The sequence below is a fragment of the Adelges cooleyi genome, unplaced genomic scaffold (genome assembly GCF_023614345.1).
Source record: "Adelges cooleyi isolate 19-005CV unplaced genomic scaffold, UGA_ACOO_1.1 ACOO_flye_CR_arks_rails_tigmint_CR_PRNA_115, whole genome shotgun sequence".
Lineage (NCBI taxonomy): Eukaryota > Metazoa > Arthropoda > Insecta > Hemiptera > Adelgidae > Adelges > Adelges cooleyi.
The window spans coordinates 412,211-427,998 of NW_026095768.1; the positions used below are offsets into that span (position 1 = coordinate 412,211).

The 15,788-nt window shown below is 29.3% G+C and overlaps 1 protein-coding gene across 1 annotated transcript; it reads left to right on the plus strand.

The window, feature by feature from the left end:
• Positions 1–3,843: 3,843 nt before the first annotated feature.
• Positions 3,844–11,662, plus strand: LOC126847662 (major facilitator superfamily domain-containing protein 6-B-like). The gene is made up of 7 exons (XM_050588043.1): positions 3,844–3,910; positions 4,204–4,437; positions 5,220–5,410; positions 7,750–7,883; positions 8,116–8,237; positions 8,294–8,536; positions 11,562–11,662. The coding sequence occupies exons 1-7, from the start codon at positions 3,844–3,846 to the stop codon at positions 11,660–11,662; spliced, it is 1,092 nt and encodes a 363-aa protein (XP_050444000.1).
• The last annotated feature ends 4,126 nt before the right edge of the window (positions 11,663–15,788 follow it).

Genomic DNA, 15,788 nt, shown 5'->3' on the forward strand with positions numbered 1-15,788 from the left:
GGAAAGGGCTTTTTTTGCACTAATCAAATATTTTAAATCAAAACTATTCTCTAGAGGAACAAAAGTACGTCTATACGTAAGTATTGTGAGACCAACATTAACTTATGGGAGTGAAGTATGGTCGATGACAATGCAAATTGAACAAAAGCTAAGAAGCTTCGAGAATAAAGTACTAAGAACAATATGTGGGCCAGTGTTCGACACCACAATAAATAGATGGCGTATAAGAAAAAACGCAGAAAAAAGGGAAATCACCAAAGTACCCTATATAATAAGTTGCGCGAAGGGTCAGAGAATTCAGTGGTTTGGGCACACAATGAGAAGAGATGAGACAAATGAAGTTAGGGCGTCAATTGAATATAAACCTACAGGAAGAAGAATCAGAGGCAGACCCAAGAAACGATGGATGGATGGAGTCCGTCAAGATCTAGAGAGACTAGAAGTAACGGATTGGGAGGAAAGAATCCAGGATCGTAATTATTGGAGGTCGGTGACAGTGGCAGCCAAAAACTCTTACCGAGTTGTGAGGCTACATGATGATGATGATGATTTTATATCATGAGTTAGCATGAGTTATTATTATCGCAGACATGAAATTTTAATGTATCAAAATTATCTTCTCTATCATTAATCATGAAATTCATAAACATAGTTTTATTATAATTTATCGATCGTTTTCTATGATTTAGAAAATCGACTACTCTTTTAAAACCTTTAATAGCTTTAATACGTACATCCACCCATGAATTTCCTGAGAAAAGTAAGCACGTATCATCAGCATATGTAGTAATAAGTCCTTTAATTTTTGATTTACAAACACTATTTATGTATAGGATAAACAGAATGGGACCCAGAACTACCTTGTGGTACTCCGCAGTTTATTATCATTTCATTACCGATAAAGCTATTTATTCGCACTATTTGCCTTCTGTCTTCCAAATAACTCTTAAACCAATCTAAACTTGATGTAATAATACCAAATTCAGGCAAAATATTTAAAAGTGCTGAGTGATTAACTGTGTCGAACGCTTTAGCTAAATCTAAAAATATTGCCATTACTTTCTTTTTATCATCAAGTGCAGATTTAATAAATCGCATTTTCCGTACCTAGTCCTGGTCTGAAACCAAGTTGATTTTTAGACAGAAGTTCGAATTTTTCTAAAAATATGATGAGTCTATTTTTTCAAATATTTTTGAGAAATTACTTGCATAGAAATGGGTCTATAGTTGTTTATACATGTTTTATCCCCATTTTTGAATAGAGGTTTAATTATTGCCATATAAATTTCTCTGGAAAAATACTGTTTTTAATACTTAAATTAAAAATATGTGTTAAAGGACTTATTATTTTATTAGCCACATGTTTAATGATTTTAACCGAGATTCCATCAAAACCAGCAGCTGTTTCATCTTTTAAGTGAGTGAAGACTTTTAGAACATCAGATTCATAAATAATTTCCGTTAAGAAATTATTAAAAGAAACTGAACAAGCGTCTTTTTTATACGTCAAAGTCGATTTTACAATATTATTGGATAGATTTCTACCTACATTAGTAAAAAAGTTGTTGAAAGTGTTTGATACCAAGTGAGGATTATCGCAGGTATCTATTATTCTATCGTTTATCTTAATTTTTTTAATATCATCATTTTTTGTGTTCTTCATGTCTGTGATTTCTCTTATCACATTTTAAGTATGTTTAGGGCTAGAAGATACTTTATTAAATTTATTTTGACATTATTTTTGGTAATTGTTTCTTTTTATTCATTTTCAATAGACATAATTGTAGAAATGTGATCTGTGATGTTAGTTTGAAGTACCCCTGCCTCATTTTACACTCATTTACATTTTTAATAAATATGTGATCCAAACAAGACGGTCTCATACCTATCGGCATTCTGGTAAATACATTAATGAAAGATTTAAAATCGTTTTCCGATAAAATATCTAAATATTCGTTATCAACACAATTATTACCTATGATGTTTAAGTTCATATACCCGATAGTTATGACTTTTCCAGTAAAATTTTTAACTGAGGTAAATATACTATTTAAACTGGTCAAAAATTCGTTTCTATCACATGAAGGTGTCCTATAAATACACAAAATGCATAAAGATGTATTATTACTTTTTAAAACAATATTTAAAATATTGGCATTAACATATTCATATTTAAAAAAAAACAATCTAAACATAGTTGATCTTTCACATATATCATAACACCATCATTTAGGTTTTTTTTTCATTTTAGAAAAATATAGTTAATAACCTGGGATTAAAAAATTACAGTAGTTTACATCATGCTTGTTTCTGTTACGACAATTACAGTGGGTAAAAAAAGTATCTGTACACTGTTGTCAAATTTGTTCAAAAACATAAAATGATAATTCAAAAGTTGATTAACTTCATATTTTTGACACACATTTATTCAGAAACATATTAATATTTGTTTTTAAAAAAATAGAGCATATATATTAATTAGTTTATTTTATACATGTATGTATGTACAACAACTTTGGAAAATAACAGCAAAAAAGTCTCCGTACATTTATCGATGTGTATGAATAACAGATAAAAATAGTAGAATAGGGAAAACCCGTATGGACTGAGAGCTCTACATATCAACGAGCATGTTATCATTGTTTTAGTAGCCATTAAGAACGATAAACATACGCTTAGTCCGTTTTATTCAATTCACATACATTGAACAACGGAGATACCAATTGCTATTCGTAAATTAGTAGTTAAACTAAGAGAAGATGGTTATTCTTTCAGAAATATTACACAGACAATAAATAAATCGCACTCGACTGTACACTATATTATAAACCGATACAACGAAACTAATTCTTTTGAAGATCAAAAACGTACTGATCGTCCCCAAAAATTGAAATCACACCAAAAGAGGGCCATTCTAAGGACAATTGTGACGGAACCAAAAACCAGTGCACCTAAACTACTGGCTGGTATGATTGATACTGACTGATTTTGCGAAGGCACACATTCGTAAGGGAAATGATTTTTGGAAATCTGTATTATTTAGTTCGAGAAGAAATAATTGACCTAATTTTTACCTGACTCCTGGACAATTCTAGTTCAGAAAAATTTGCACAAAAGAAAAAAAAGTGTCTACGAGACGTTGTATGGCAAAGTCAGCAAACTACACTACTTATGAAAATACAAATTTTCTTATGGAATTTTTCACGCTGCAATGACTAGTTACACCGATTTTCATTTAAAATTATTTCCCACCAAGTTTCATTACTACGTTTCCATGGCATAAAAAGCAATCTCTATTATCAATAAGAAATTAATAACAATGAATGATATTAAATAAAAAACCATGACATTATTAAATTTAAAACATTCTCTAGACTAGAGATTTGAAAATGAAGATTATCGTTGTTAGTAAGTTATAAATAATTGATAATTTAGCCTAGTATGCGAAAAATTTAATTCGAATGGACCAGAGGTCAATCCAACAAACACAATTAAGATGCAACCATTTTCACCAGCAATAAAAGATAATTATGGTATCAGTTTTTTATTAGTTGATATTAGTTTTTTAACAGTTTTATTAGTTGAAAATTGTATTTAGAAATTTTTGAACAATTTAACAAGACAAATTGTTTTTTACGAGGATAAGTTTAATTGTTATGACAACAGTAGTATTATATTATTATTACTATTATTTTTTGACATTATTTAGTTTGCGTTTACATTTAAAGAACTCCCCTACAATTTACACCGTTCAAGTTTAATTATAAAAATTCTCTTTAGCTGTAATTGATGAAGTGGTTTCAACCGTTTAAGATTTTAAGATTTTCAATATTTGTGGTCGAAATGTGGTGTCCAGAAATTGATAAAGAACTACTTCCCATAAAAATGCATTACTTTTTTGGATTTGGCGGTAAATATTACATATATACTTAAATATATTTGTATAACTATATCTTAATTTAAACGATCATCGCCAATATGTTTATGTACTCTTAGTATATTATTCATACATATTTTTATCAGAATTATTTCAATTCTGAAATGGTCTGAGAAGCCTTTCCTTTGATTTTGCAAATGGTATATGGTGATTTTCGGTTAACGTGTACCAATTTATACCATTTCAATAAAATTTATAATATTATTGTATTTGACTTGTTAAAACAGTTAATGTAACAATAATGTTTTTGTTTTTTTTTTTTTAAGCATTAGCTCCCGTTTTTCCGTTTTTGACCACTATCAGCAAACAACGAGGTTATTCTGCATTAGCAATTGGCATCGCGTTAACGATCTTGCCAGTGCCCATCTTCTTTGTGAGACTACTAGTTGGAGCTGTCACAGATGCCTACGAATGCAGAAAACTTGCTCTGTTCATATCGCAGCTACTTATGATACTCACCGTCATCGGATTAATCTTTCTGCCAGGATCGGTGCACGAACGTTACCAGGACGATATTGCGGTCAAAACGCCTTTATTTTGGTTATTCTTCTCTGTCGTCGCTCTGCTAATGATTTCGAATGTAATAAGATCAGTTATAGAGGACACGATCTGTGTGAATTTATTGGGTAGGTCAGTAAGCTTGTTGCCAAAGTTACCGCCTTTCAGTAGATATTAGAAATAAGGGATACTTTTATGTCCTTAGATCTGATTTACGGTCTATTAAAACGTTGTTGGATTTTATAGCAAATCAAAATAATTTAATTTAAAATAATATTCTATACCTTAAATCAAAATACCTTATTTTTTATAATGTATATTTTAACAAAAAAATAAATACATTTCTTACTTGTATGGTAATAGTTATGTTGTACAAATATAATACTATAGTTATTGTTAAATGTTTTTGATATTATATTTTTACTATTCTCATACTTTCAACAACAGTTTTGACTAACATAATACACTTACAATAATAACAACTAATATAAATATTACAATTATTTGACTTTAGACAAGAAAATTACTTATCAGTTGAAAATAATAATAATATAAACGTCGATACAAAAACCTGTTGGTACCTTGTATTACAAATTAATTACATTCTTTTTGGGGGGAAAAATCCACATTTGTTGAAATAATTGTGCATCGTACGATTTATTCAATCGATCAAAACACTTTTGGATATTTTTTAAATTATACGAAATACGAGATGGGTAATAACCGTAATTGATGCAGATATTGTTTTTACTTTTTATTAAACGTTGAAAGTATATGTTTCTAGGTGAAAACCGACATAGTAAGTATGGACAACAGAGATTGTGGGGAGCTGTCGGCGTGGGAACAATTTCTATTTTTTCCGGCGCATTTGTCGATTGGTTTAGCAAAGACGAAATTCACAAAGACCAAACTTCCGGATATTTGGTATCGATATTTTGTGTACTGCTCGATATCTACGTCACTACTAAAATTAAGGTGAGACCATAAACAAACTTCAATAGGATATAATATAATATTTAAATACAGTGCTAAGAAACAAATGTAAAAAATGTATTAGCCAGCAAAATGAAAATAACATTTTCAATATGTTCCTAAGTACGATAATCACTAGTTTTACCAATGCATACTTTAAAAACTGCAAACCAAACACAAATATGGGTGGTTTCACAAAATTAGGGCATCTTTATTTGTCTTACGTGGATTTTAAGTGCTATCCAAGTGTCTTCTAAATGTTATATGAAAAGTAATTTATATATTATACAAATTTTAGGAACAGTCACTTAATGTAATATTTTAAGAGATATTCCTGATTTTTTTTATTTAGGCATCTAGGGACTGACGGGTATGGTTAGGGACTGATGAAATATTGTAATAAAAAAATTCATAATAATATTATTACTATTTTATTATAATATTTAAACACTTTTATTTGTAATATACAGTGCCAAGTTTGTAATGATCACAAGCTTCAATACAGAAACAGCTCAGTGATTTCATTATTTTTTTTTTAACTAAATATGTCACCAGTTAATGTACTTGCAAAGTTCTCTTAAAAGTTGTATGGTCAATTTCATTCTTCTTGATAAAATTTTTAATTTTCGCAATATCAGCAACTTCCATCACAGCAATTTTTATTCCGGGACAGTTTTCTGATAGTATATTAACAAAATCATGAAAATTAGTTATACCCGCTTTCTGCGCTATAATTTTGTCGGCAATTCTATTTTGCTCCTCCTACACTATCCGGGGCTCCTTTTCCGTGCCTGTCTCGTAGTTGTTTCTATATTGGGTAACTGGACCACCACTTAAAAAATATAGATTTGCTACACTCAAAGGCAATGATAAGAGCACCGGTTGCAGATGTGCCCAAATGGCACAAACGTTGTGAGCTATACTTAAAAAAGTAGTGCAATGTTTCCTCGCTTAAAGTCTTATTAATTAAAAGAATAATTTAAACAGACACTTTAATGAAAAACACGTTTATTAAAAATATGAAAAAACACAATTAGTGAAAAGTACAATATATCATCAGATGCCGTGTGGCTTAACAAAAATTTTTTTTTTATTGTTTTAAACAATCTGAAAGCAACGTAGTACACATTACTATTTATAAAATACCAAGTTTAATTTAAATATTTTTTAAATTTTTGTACGAGAAAAGTGCCTCGGACATAGTTGCCGTAATTTTGTGGAACCACCCATATAGAGATATAACCTTTATTAAAATAACGGTGAGCTGCCCAATTCATGAGTTGCCACTAGGACACAGCCTACTATTCAGTACATAAATAATGTATTACATAAGCGTTCATAAGTCACAATACTTCTAATAATTACAATAAAAATTTTTTTAAAAAATCTAACAGTTGTTAATCACAAAATATATATATAATCCAAAAAAACATAAATATAAAAAATAAATTAAACAAAAAAATAATAATGATAATAGTAAAATACATGACAATAAAAAAAATACATAGAAGGAAATGTTTAATAAATTAAAAAAAAAATACTAACAATAATAAAAAATGTGTCCAAATAATTCAAAAATAAAAATGGTAATGTATAGTGTGTTCTTCATTATGTCCAGACTTAGTCTCATGACAATGGTTTACCTCTTGAAGAACTCCACTAAAGCAGGAAACGCCGTACTTCTTGCCCCGAACCATAAGCTGATAACATTCCACTTGTTGATGCTGTATATCTTTTCCACTTGTACACATTCAAGATATATTTCCCGTTTTTTTTGGTTAACTAGTTTATCATAGATTCTCATCATTGATTTCCCGCCAAAATATATATATATATATATATATATGGGGTATTCTTAGTCAAACCACGCGGTTATCGGACTGACCTCCTCAATTTTTTTTTTGAACTTTTTTGGTCTAATATAAGACTTTTATTTTGTTGAAATTTTTATCACTAATTTTTGCCCCAAAAATAGAGATTTTTTAAGTTATTAAAAAAAAAATAGATTTCGACCAGTTTTAAATATCTGAAATTTTTATCATAAAATCAGAGATTTAAATCAAATCGTTTCGTTAATAACGGGAGTGGGCCGAGATTTATTTAAATTTTTTTTTAATAATAAAATTTTTTCCGGGTGGTCTCCCATTCTGGATCAAGCAGTAACGAACACAGCTTAACCTCAGATGCCGCGTAGCACACTGCGTCCACACTATGAAACTAAAATTAAAATTTTTTTTTTCAGATATTGAAAAAAAAAAATTATAATTTATTTAAGTAATAATTCTATTGATTATTGACAAATAACATTTTAGCTACACTCTAATGTATAATTTATATCACAGGTTGTCCAAGACAGAGAAGAAAGTGTTGTAGACGATTTAAAACACGTCATATGCAGTTTAAGAGTATTTGTATTTTTATTAACTGTCGTGTGTTTTGGATTCTTCATTTCGTTTATTTGGAACTTCGAGTTTTGGTATTGGAAATATTTTGATAATATTAAAATGTAGTTATTACAAATTAAGAATTATAATTATTAAAATATATGGACTTTAATTTGTGTCAATATATTACGTCTGTATAAATATTTTTTGAGTAATCCTTAAGTAGTATCCTGGGGAGGTTCTATCTGAATGTCTATGGATAGTCAACTCTATTTTTAATGTAAATAAATAAATATTTCTAATAACAAACTACACGATTATTAGGTACCTTGAAGACTTGGCACGAGTGTACCATCCTGAAACGAGAAAATGGATTAAAACTGTCGAAGGATTATCTCAAACGATTCAATGTTGCTTAGGCGAAGTGCCTGCTTTTATTTTTTCAGGTGTTTGGTTTTTTAACGAAAAAACAATTATTAAATAATTATGTTCGTTGATTTAGGTGTGATAATTAATTACTTGGGCGATATGAACGTGTTTACGTTCTCATTCATGGCGTACGCTCTACAATTTTATTTGTACTCAGTTTTCACCCATCCCCTTTGGGTTTTAACTGTCGAACCTCTAAATGGAATAACATTTGCACTGGCTTACACAGCCGCTATTTCTCATGCGTCTGATTTAGCTCCAGTCGGCGCCGAGGGAACAATTCAAGGATTCGTCGCGACGGCCTATGTAGGAATAGGTCAGTAATATTTTCACTCTATATTATTATTATTTATTAATTATGTAAATATTGTAAGCGGAATTTAATGTTAAACTGTGTAAGCTCTATGTAAATCTGCTTATAAATATAAATATTATATCTTTATATCCTAATTAGGTACACTAATTAGTGTACCTAATTAGAGAATCTCTTATCTGACAACTATTTATCAGCTCTTTCATTCAAAAAACAACCGCTAGATCACGCCACATGCACATATATTCTACTGTAACGTTCAGCGTGATGCACGCACAGATTTTTTTATGTCCCCCAGCCAAAAGACATAATATCCATGTCAAAAGAAACTCGTAAGGTGTTGCGGTTTACCTGTAGTGTTACAATTTACCTCATTTTACGGTACTATGTTTTACGACTAAAACAGAACTGACCTATTTTCTACTTAAACATGTCTGGTGGTAATGAATGCAAAAATGTTTTATTACCAATAGATAATTCTTCTGTATCCACATCAGAAAAAGAACCACAAAACCAATGTACAGCTCTTGAAAAGTGTCCATCGGTATATTATGCTGGTTATTTGGCGAATAAATATTTGGACAAATTTCAATTTTAAAAAAGTCAAAAGTGTTTATTAAAGTCAAATAAAGAATTAAACAACAAAAACCAACTAGTCATTTTACATAAAACATTTAAACACATTGAATTAAATTCCAATTCTGGATTGAAGGTTCCTACTAACGATCTAGAGCAATTTATAAAAATAGGCTTAATTGTTTTTTTACAAAATTGCAATAACTTGAAAAGTGAAAAAAAATGTAGTCGATCAATTTATGACTCAAGTAAATCATAGTATGCTCGAAAATATCGTACTACGAGTGTGATGTGTTAAACATTTGAAGTATATTATAAAATTATTTTTTACTGTTAAAATGTTTAAAGAATGTAAATGGTCCTCTACAAATTCTAACCGCAAAAAAATAACTTCCCAAAAACCGATTCAAAAATTAAGAACTTTACATTTTTTAATTTATTAATTAAACCTAACATCATTTTTCATCTAAATATCTAAAGCAGTTAATTATCTAATAAGAATGTTTAAAAGTATATTTTAAATTGTCATAAATATTCGAAATGTAAAATTATACTTCAACATTTGAAATATAATAAATTGTATGTTTTTTTTATAACATAATTTGTTTTTAAAGATTGTATTTAAATGTAATGAATTGAAGAGAAAGCTGTTTTTAAAAAAACTATCATTTGTTATTCGAATTTGAACTAAATGTTGCTCTGTTTTTAATCTTGACGGAAACCCGGTTTATTTCGCACAACTTCCATCGCGTTCAGACTTCAGTTATTGCTTGTCGTCGTCGTAGTCGAAATCAAATTAAGTAGGTTTTTATTAATTTCAATTCTCTTATCGCCCTCTACCGGCAGTAAAATGTCGAGCAGCATGTTTTCTATAGCAGTGACCTATCTATAGTATGTATAATCAATGATATTACGTAGGGAATACAAAGTTTAAGAAGTCTACGTGGGCGACGAGAGAACTTAGGATTAAGTTTTGGAAGAAAAACAAAATGTTGACTGAGGATGTATACTAGTTATTATTTATTTAGTATAAACTAAAATTATTGTTTCATTAATATAAGACAGTCAAACTTGTTTGGCAGACTGGGCTAAGTAACATCACATAAAACAACAATAATAGTTTACCTTTATACTTAACTTAGTATTGAAATATTATTAAGCAAAATAAGTAATTTATAGAGTGGACTGTACATAGATGAGAAAGAAGGAGTAAAATATTGTTGTCTAAGTTAGTCAAATGTATAAATAAAAGTTTAAGTATAAATGTAGTTAAACTCAAACTTAAAACTTAAACTTAAACGTTAAACTTAAAAAAATCTTGCAGATTTATAATCAGCATTATAATCGATAGTGTTTATAATGCTGATTATGAATCTGCAAAATTGTTTTGCCGGACGTACTTAGTTTGAGAGTTATAGAAGATCGCCGGTATGGACATACGCGGGCACCCGGCGGTACACGTCTACATGCGCTGCCGACTGGTCTTCTTTCCCTAGCTCTTCGTTGTCCTTTTTTAAAAAGGTGTGCCCGATAAATTACATTTGTTCCCCAATATAAAAATAATGAATCACTGGCTTCCAAAATTTGTATATAATGCATAAGAGAATATTATTAGTTATCTATCGCTAGACAACTCATTTCCCAAAAAATATATATTTATCACACCTGTGATGGGCAATGCCATCGATATAGTATAATATCAATAATGACTATACTATATTTCTTACAGGTAAAAGATAAACTAGGTATTTTTTAATATGTACTAGACATTAATCTGCCCAATATATAATGATAATGATCTATTGAAAAAAAAATTAGTTTACTTACTCTGTCGTTGATCAATTCTTTTGTAATTTTCAGGAGCTCCACTTGGAAACCTGATTGGCGGCAAACTTGTAAAAACCGTGGGAACTATCGAAACGTTTAAATTAGTTACTAAAATTTCGATTATCATCTCTATTGTACAAATACTAGTTAATTGTTTGGTGAAGTGTATTTACAAAAATGAATAAGAACCTGAACATTGAAAAACGTTTAATTTGTATTTAGTTTTAAACCAAGAAATTAAATTGTTAAAAATAAAGTTTTTTTTATTACACTATAATTCCTTAATAATCGTTTTTTTTTTATCGTATATGGCTTCGGCGTAGTTATTAACCTTAATCCGGGCGCGTGGGCTGTAGATTACCGACCCAATCTACCGCCCCATTGATAAAAACGCGAGCAGACAAAAATTGCGAGCAAGAAGGACGGGAGGAGTTCGTATTCTCAAATGACACAATGTGCTACCAGATAGCAGTGTCGTCATAGCCCATTGTTCACGGTCACTCGTATCAGTCAACGTCAAACGTGCGCAGTCCAGTCAAGGCGGTAGATAACCTGTCGCGCGCCTATTAGTTTTCTTACGATGCATATTGTATCTATTGTTCTAATGTTAGCTTTAAAAATCCAGAAGATATATGTGGACTTCTTGAGGTGGATTCGGATGAAGATGAGCAAATTGATGATCAAGACGATATTGATTTTGAACCTAAAGCCATTAAAGAAAATTAACACAACGGTGACTCGAAAGAAGAGTTGTGCATTTTTTCTTTTGAAGTCATAGATGACCACAAAAAAACAATTTATCTATTTTTTGTAACATTTTATATGTAAAAAAAGCTAATCCCCGTTGTGCCCCGCGTCCCCGTTTCGCCCCGGGTTCCCCTACTAATATTTATATTGCTCAAAAAAAGGCTGAAAAAAATAAATAGACTGACATTCCTGTTTGAGGTAGGGATTACAGACCCACCTCAAGATCGGAAACAAAAGCAATATTTGGAGCATTTTTTTTTATGAGTGTAAAACGTAGAAATCACGTGCTGATTTTTCCGAATTTTTCAATAAAGACGGAACAGGGATGATGATTATGCGCGCTAATTTTAGTGAATGTAGATTTCGACTTTTGCTCAGGTCTCTTCGTTTTGATGACGTCACAACTCGTCAAGAGCGATTTATAACTGACAAATTAGCTCCGTTCGGGATTTTCAAAATATGAAATGTTCAAATGTTGTGTGAAAGAGAAACGGGGATTGACAAAAATTAAATTCCCCCAAATTGTTAGTTGGAGTGCAATAAATCATCAACTTCAGTGGTCTTTATATCTTATATATATTAGGTCTTTATAGAGGTATTTTATACATTGGAAAATATTCTTTCTTTGGTATTGTCTTGTATTAAAAGTTCTCACATTTCTTGTGTCTGTTCACTGTTAATGTGTCATTGCCCGTTGGACTAATTATTAATTATATTATTATAATTTGTATTTATATTGAAGAGCTCCAAAACAAAGTTCTCCGATTTATTTGCTTTAAATGTAAAATACCAAGGACCCCCCACTCTGGATATGATGAAATTCTAAATTATTTAAATTAAAAAACATTGAAAGAAAGGAGACAAAATTCCTACGTGTCACTCATTAATAATTTACTAAATAATAATATTGATGACTCTTATATTCTTAGCCTCATTAATTTTAAAGTCCACCACATATTTTACGTAATAAAGATTTATTTTATATTCCATATCACAGCAATAATTACTTATTATATTCGCCTATTAATATTTTAATGACTACAGGAAATAACTTACTAAATAAAATTCAATTTATTTAAATATATTGCATGTTTATCATTTACTATATATTATGTAATTTTTAAGTTTTGTTTTATAACTCTTGTATTTAGATTTACCATGTTATGTTATTTCATTGTTAATTGGACATCTGTCCGTAATAAATAAATGAATAAATATTATAACTTAAATTGTGTTCTGTGAGTTGTGATTGTGGTCTCTAGATAATTACATTTATTTATGTATAACATTTAATAATAATAACTAAATTGAAATTTAAAACTGATAATTAAATTTCTTTATTCATAAAACTTATACTTTTTTTTTAAACCGAGTAATAAAATTTATTTATCTCTGAATATAGGTAAGTAGTATTTTTGATAGATTCCACAATATCTACTTAGTCTTTAATTTTTAATAAAAATGGTTTGTAGCTTGAAGCAAAATGAGCAGAGTATCAACTAATCAGAGCAACAGAAATAGAAGTTTCATAGATATCTCACAACAACACACAAAGTTTTTACTGTCCTAATATCAGTGGACTAGTCAGTTAATAAGCTGAACATCACCGTTTTTATTTTTTGTTGATTTTTTTGTATTTTGCTAATTACATTTTTTATGACTGCTGTAGTTTTAGACCTTTTCATGGACATTTTCTTGGCAATTTCTGAATCGGGAAATTTTTTTTTCAAAACGTCAGATGGGTGATCCGATGCTAAGAAAGCAACATTGTGCTCCACTAAATATGAAGCCAACATTATTTCTGCTCGTTGAACTGCTTTGTGTTTCTCTGATTCTGTAGCAGGAATTGTTGTAGTAAACGCAGTCATTTGCTTTTGTTTGGGCCCGACATTTGACATAACAGTAGACATTTTTTTCCCTTAGCATGATTTTTTATGACTGTTAATTCTGAAGTAAAACCGATTTTACAGTATCTGCATTTTGCTTTAAACTCACATGATTTGGTTCAATCCAGTTTTTAAAGTTGGGTCATTTTCCATTCTGCACGGTACTTTACTTTTGAGCTGTGTTTTGGCTTTTCGTCTTTTTTCAAATCACTGCCTCTATTCATCTTCCTTTTTTTAGGGTTACTACAACGTGGGACATATTCCATAATTTTATTATTTAAAAGAAAAAACCTAAAATTATCCAAGGAATTAAAATTAATAAATAAACATTACATAAAACAATTACTGTCTATAACAAATATTAAGTAGTGACTGGTGAGAACTGATAAATGAGATGAAAAATAATTATCAATTTTTATTTATATTATCAGTTTTTGATACCGGCTACCATAGATAAATACGGGCACAGGGCAGTTAGCCGAAAAACTATATGCGATTTTATCACCGACATCATGCACGAGCACCAAAGTCACAAAAAAAATATTTGAATATTTAAAATCCTTATCAATAGACTTAAAATGTATTGCATTTGTATTGATGATAAAGAATTTGTATTGCTGATAGACAATAGTGAATCATATACAATTGTACCTAAATTGTATTAAATAATAATTAAATTTATATTTTTAAGTTTTAACTATATTATAGCTGTTATTATCATGACAAAACAGTAAACTGCTTAATTTGTTGGAGTTGGGGGTAGTTCTTCCAAAAAATGATAACGCGTGATAATAAATAAATGTTACATAACCTATAAAATCTGTATTACTACAGATAGTACCAACATCGATTTTACCAAAAACCCGCCAAGAGAAATTTCGTATTTTAATATCAAAAACATTGCCTTTAGTTAGGTTCTTATCTTTATTGCAAATTGTAGTTAGATCTTTATCAATTATCTAATTTAAATCGTATACACTATACACGTAAAATTATATAATGTAAAATTCATAATAAATTACATTATATTATAGTATATACCTATAGTATATGTTATAATTTAATATTATTTGGTATAAAATAATAATAATTTTATTAAAATTTCCCACAAATTGTTTATATTACTACTATATTTAAATAAAACATTTTTACTTTTTACCTAAATTAATTGACGATTTAAAAATTTGGCTGTCAAGTATAAATTAGTTATGCCACATCTTACATCTGTATTCTGTAGTTAAAGAATACAGATAGGAGCTTATGAGCTTTGTCTTTAGTCTTGTATTTTAGAAGATATATTATTAACAAAATTTGGTACCTAAAGGATATATTAGAGCAAGGAAAACGGAACATATGACACTTGTAGTTTTAATACCTAACATAAATAACTAGATTAAGACATATGTTTAATTTTCAAGTTTCACAAATCAATATATACATTATAAGTAGATAGTCCAAAGTGAACCTATTGCCGGATAAAGACTTGTGAAGAGAAAAAAAATTGTTGGCCTTTTTTGCATAGGATAATAAGAATATGGCATAATATAAAATTACTGTAAACTAGATTAACACAATTCTGTTATATTAATAAATATGATCAAACTAGGGTCATAATCGTAAAAACATCATACTTAATAAATATATAATTTAATTTAATGCAAAATTGCTTATATGATGGTGAGATTATCAAATCAGATTGATTGTCTTACTGAATTTAAAAAAAAGGGAAACTATAACTAAATATTATCTTGCACTATACACATTTTTTATAAATAATAATTAAATAATTAATAACGAATTATCAAAAATAGTATTCAATACCAAATAATGTATTTAAATGTTGGTACAAAATACCTTGCAAGACTGAATGTTATTTATAATCTATTAGTAGGTTTTTTAAATAATTATTATTCACTTAATATTTTACAAAAATTAGTTTATATTAAGCTACTCTGGATATATATTTTTATTAAATAAACCAAACTAAACAATATGAATTTGTTCAGTAATAGTTATTAAAATGATTAAAAAATATGATGAAATTTTTTAGCTTTAAGTCGCGCACCGTCCGTTTGCTTTTGACAGTCGGTCGCTCCTTGTTTCCCGAATAAGTTGCGCTCTGCCCATCTCGCTTTTTCTCATTTCTACAATCACTAATGGCATGTCCAGTTTTTTTACAATAGCGACAGTACAGCTTGTTTTAACCGTAGATGACGAGG

Excerpts from the sequence above, each read along its gene's own strand:
- LOC126847662 (XM_050588043.1), top strand. The coding sequence starts at position 3,844 with ATGTGGTGTCCAGAAATTGATAAAGAACTACTTCCCATAAAAATGCAT. Across the intron at positions 5,411-7,749 it reads ACGTCACTACTAAAATTAAG|GTTGTCCAAGACAGAGAAGA; the intron begins GTGAGACCATAA and ends TTTATATCACAG. Across the intron at positions 8,537-11,561 it reads GACGGCCTATGTAGGAATAG|AAGATATATGTGGACTTCTT; the intron begins GTCAGTAATATT and ends TTAAAAATCCAG.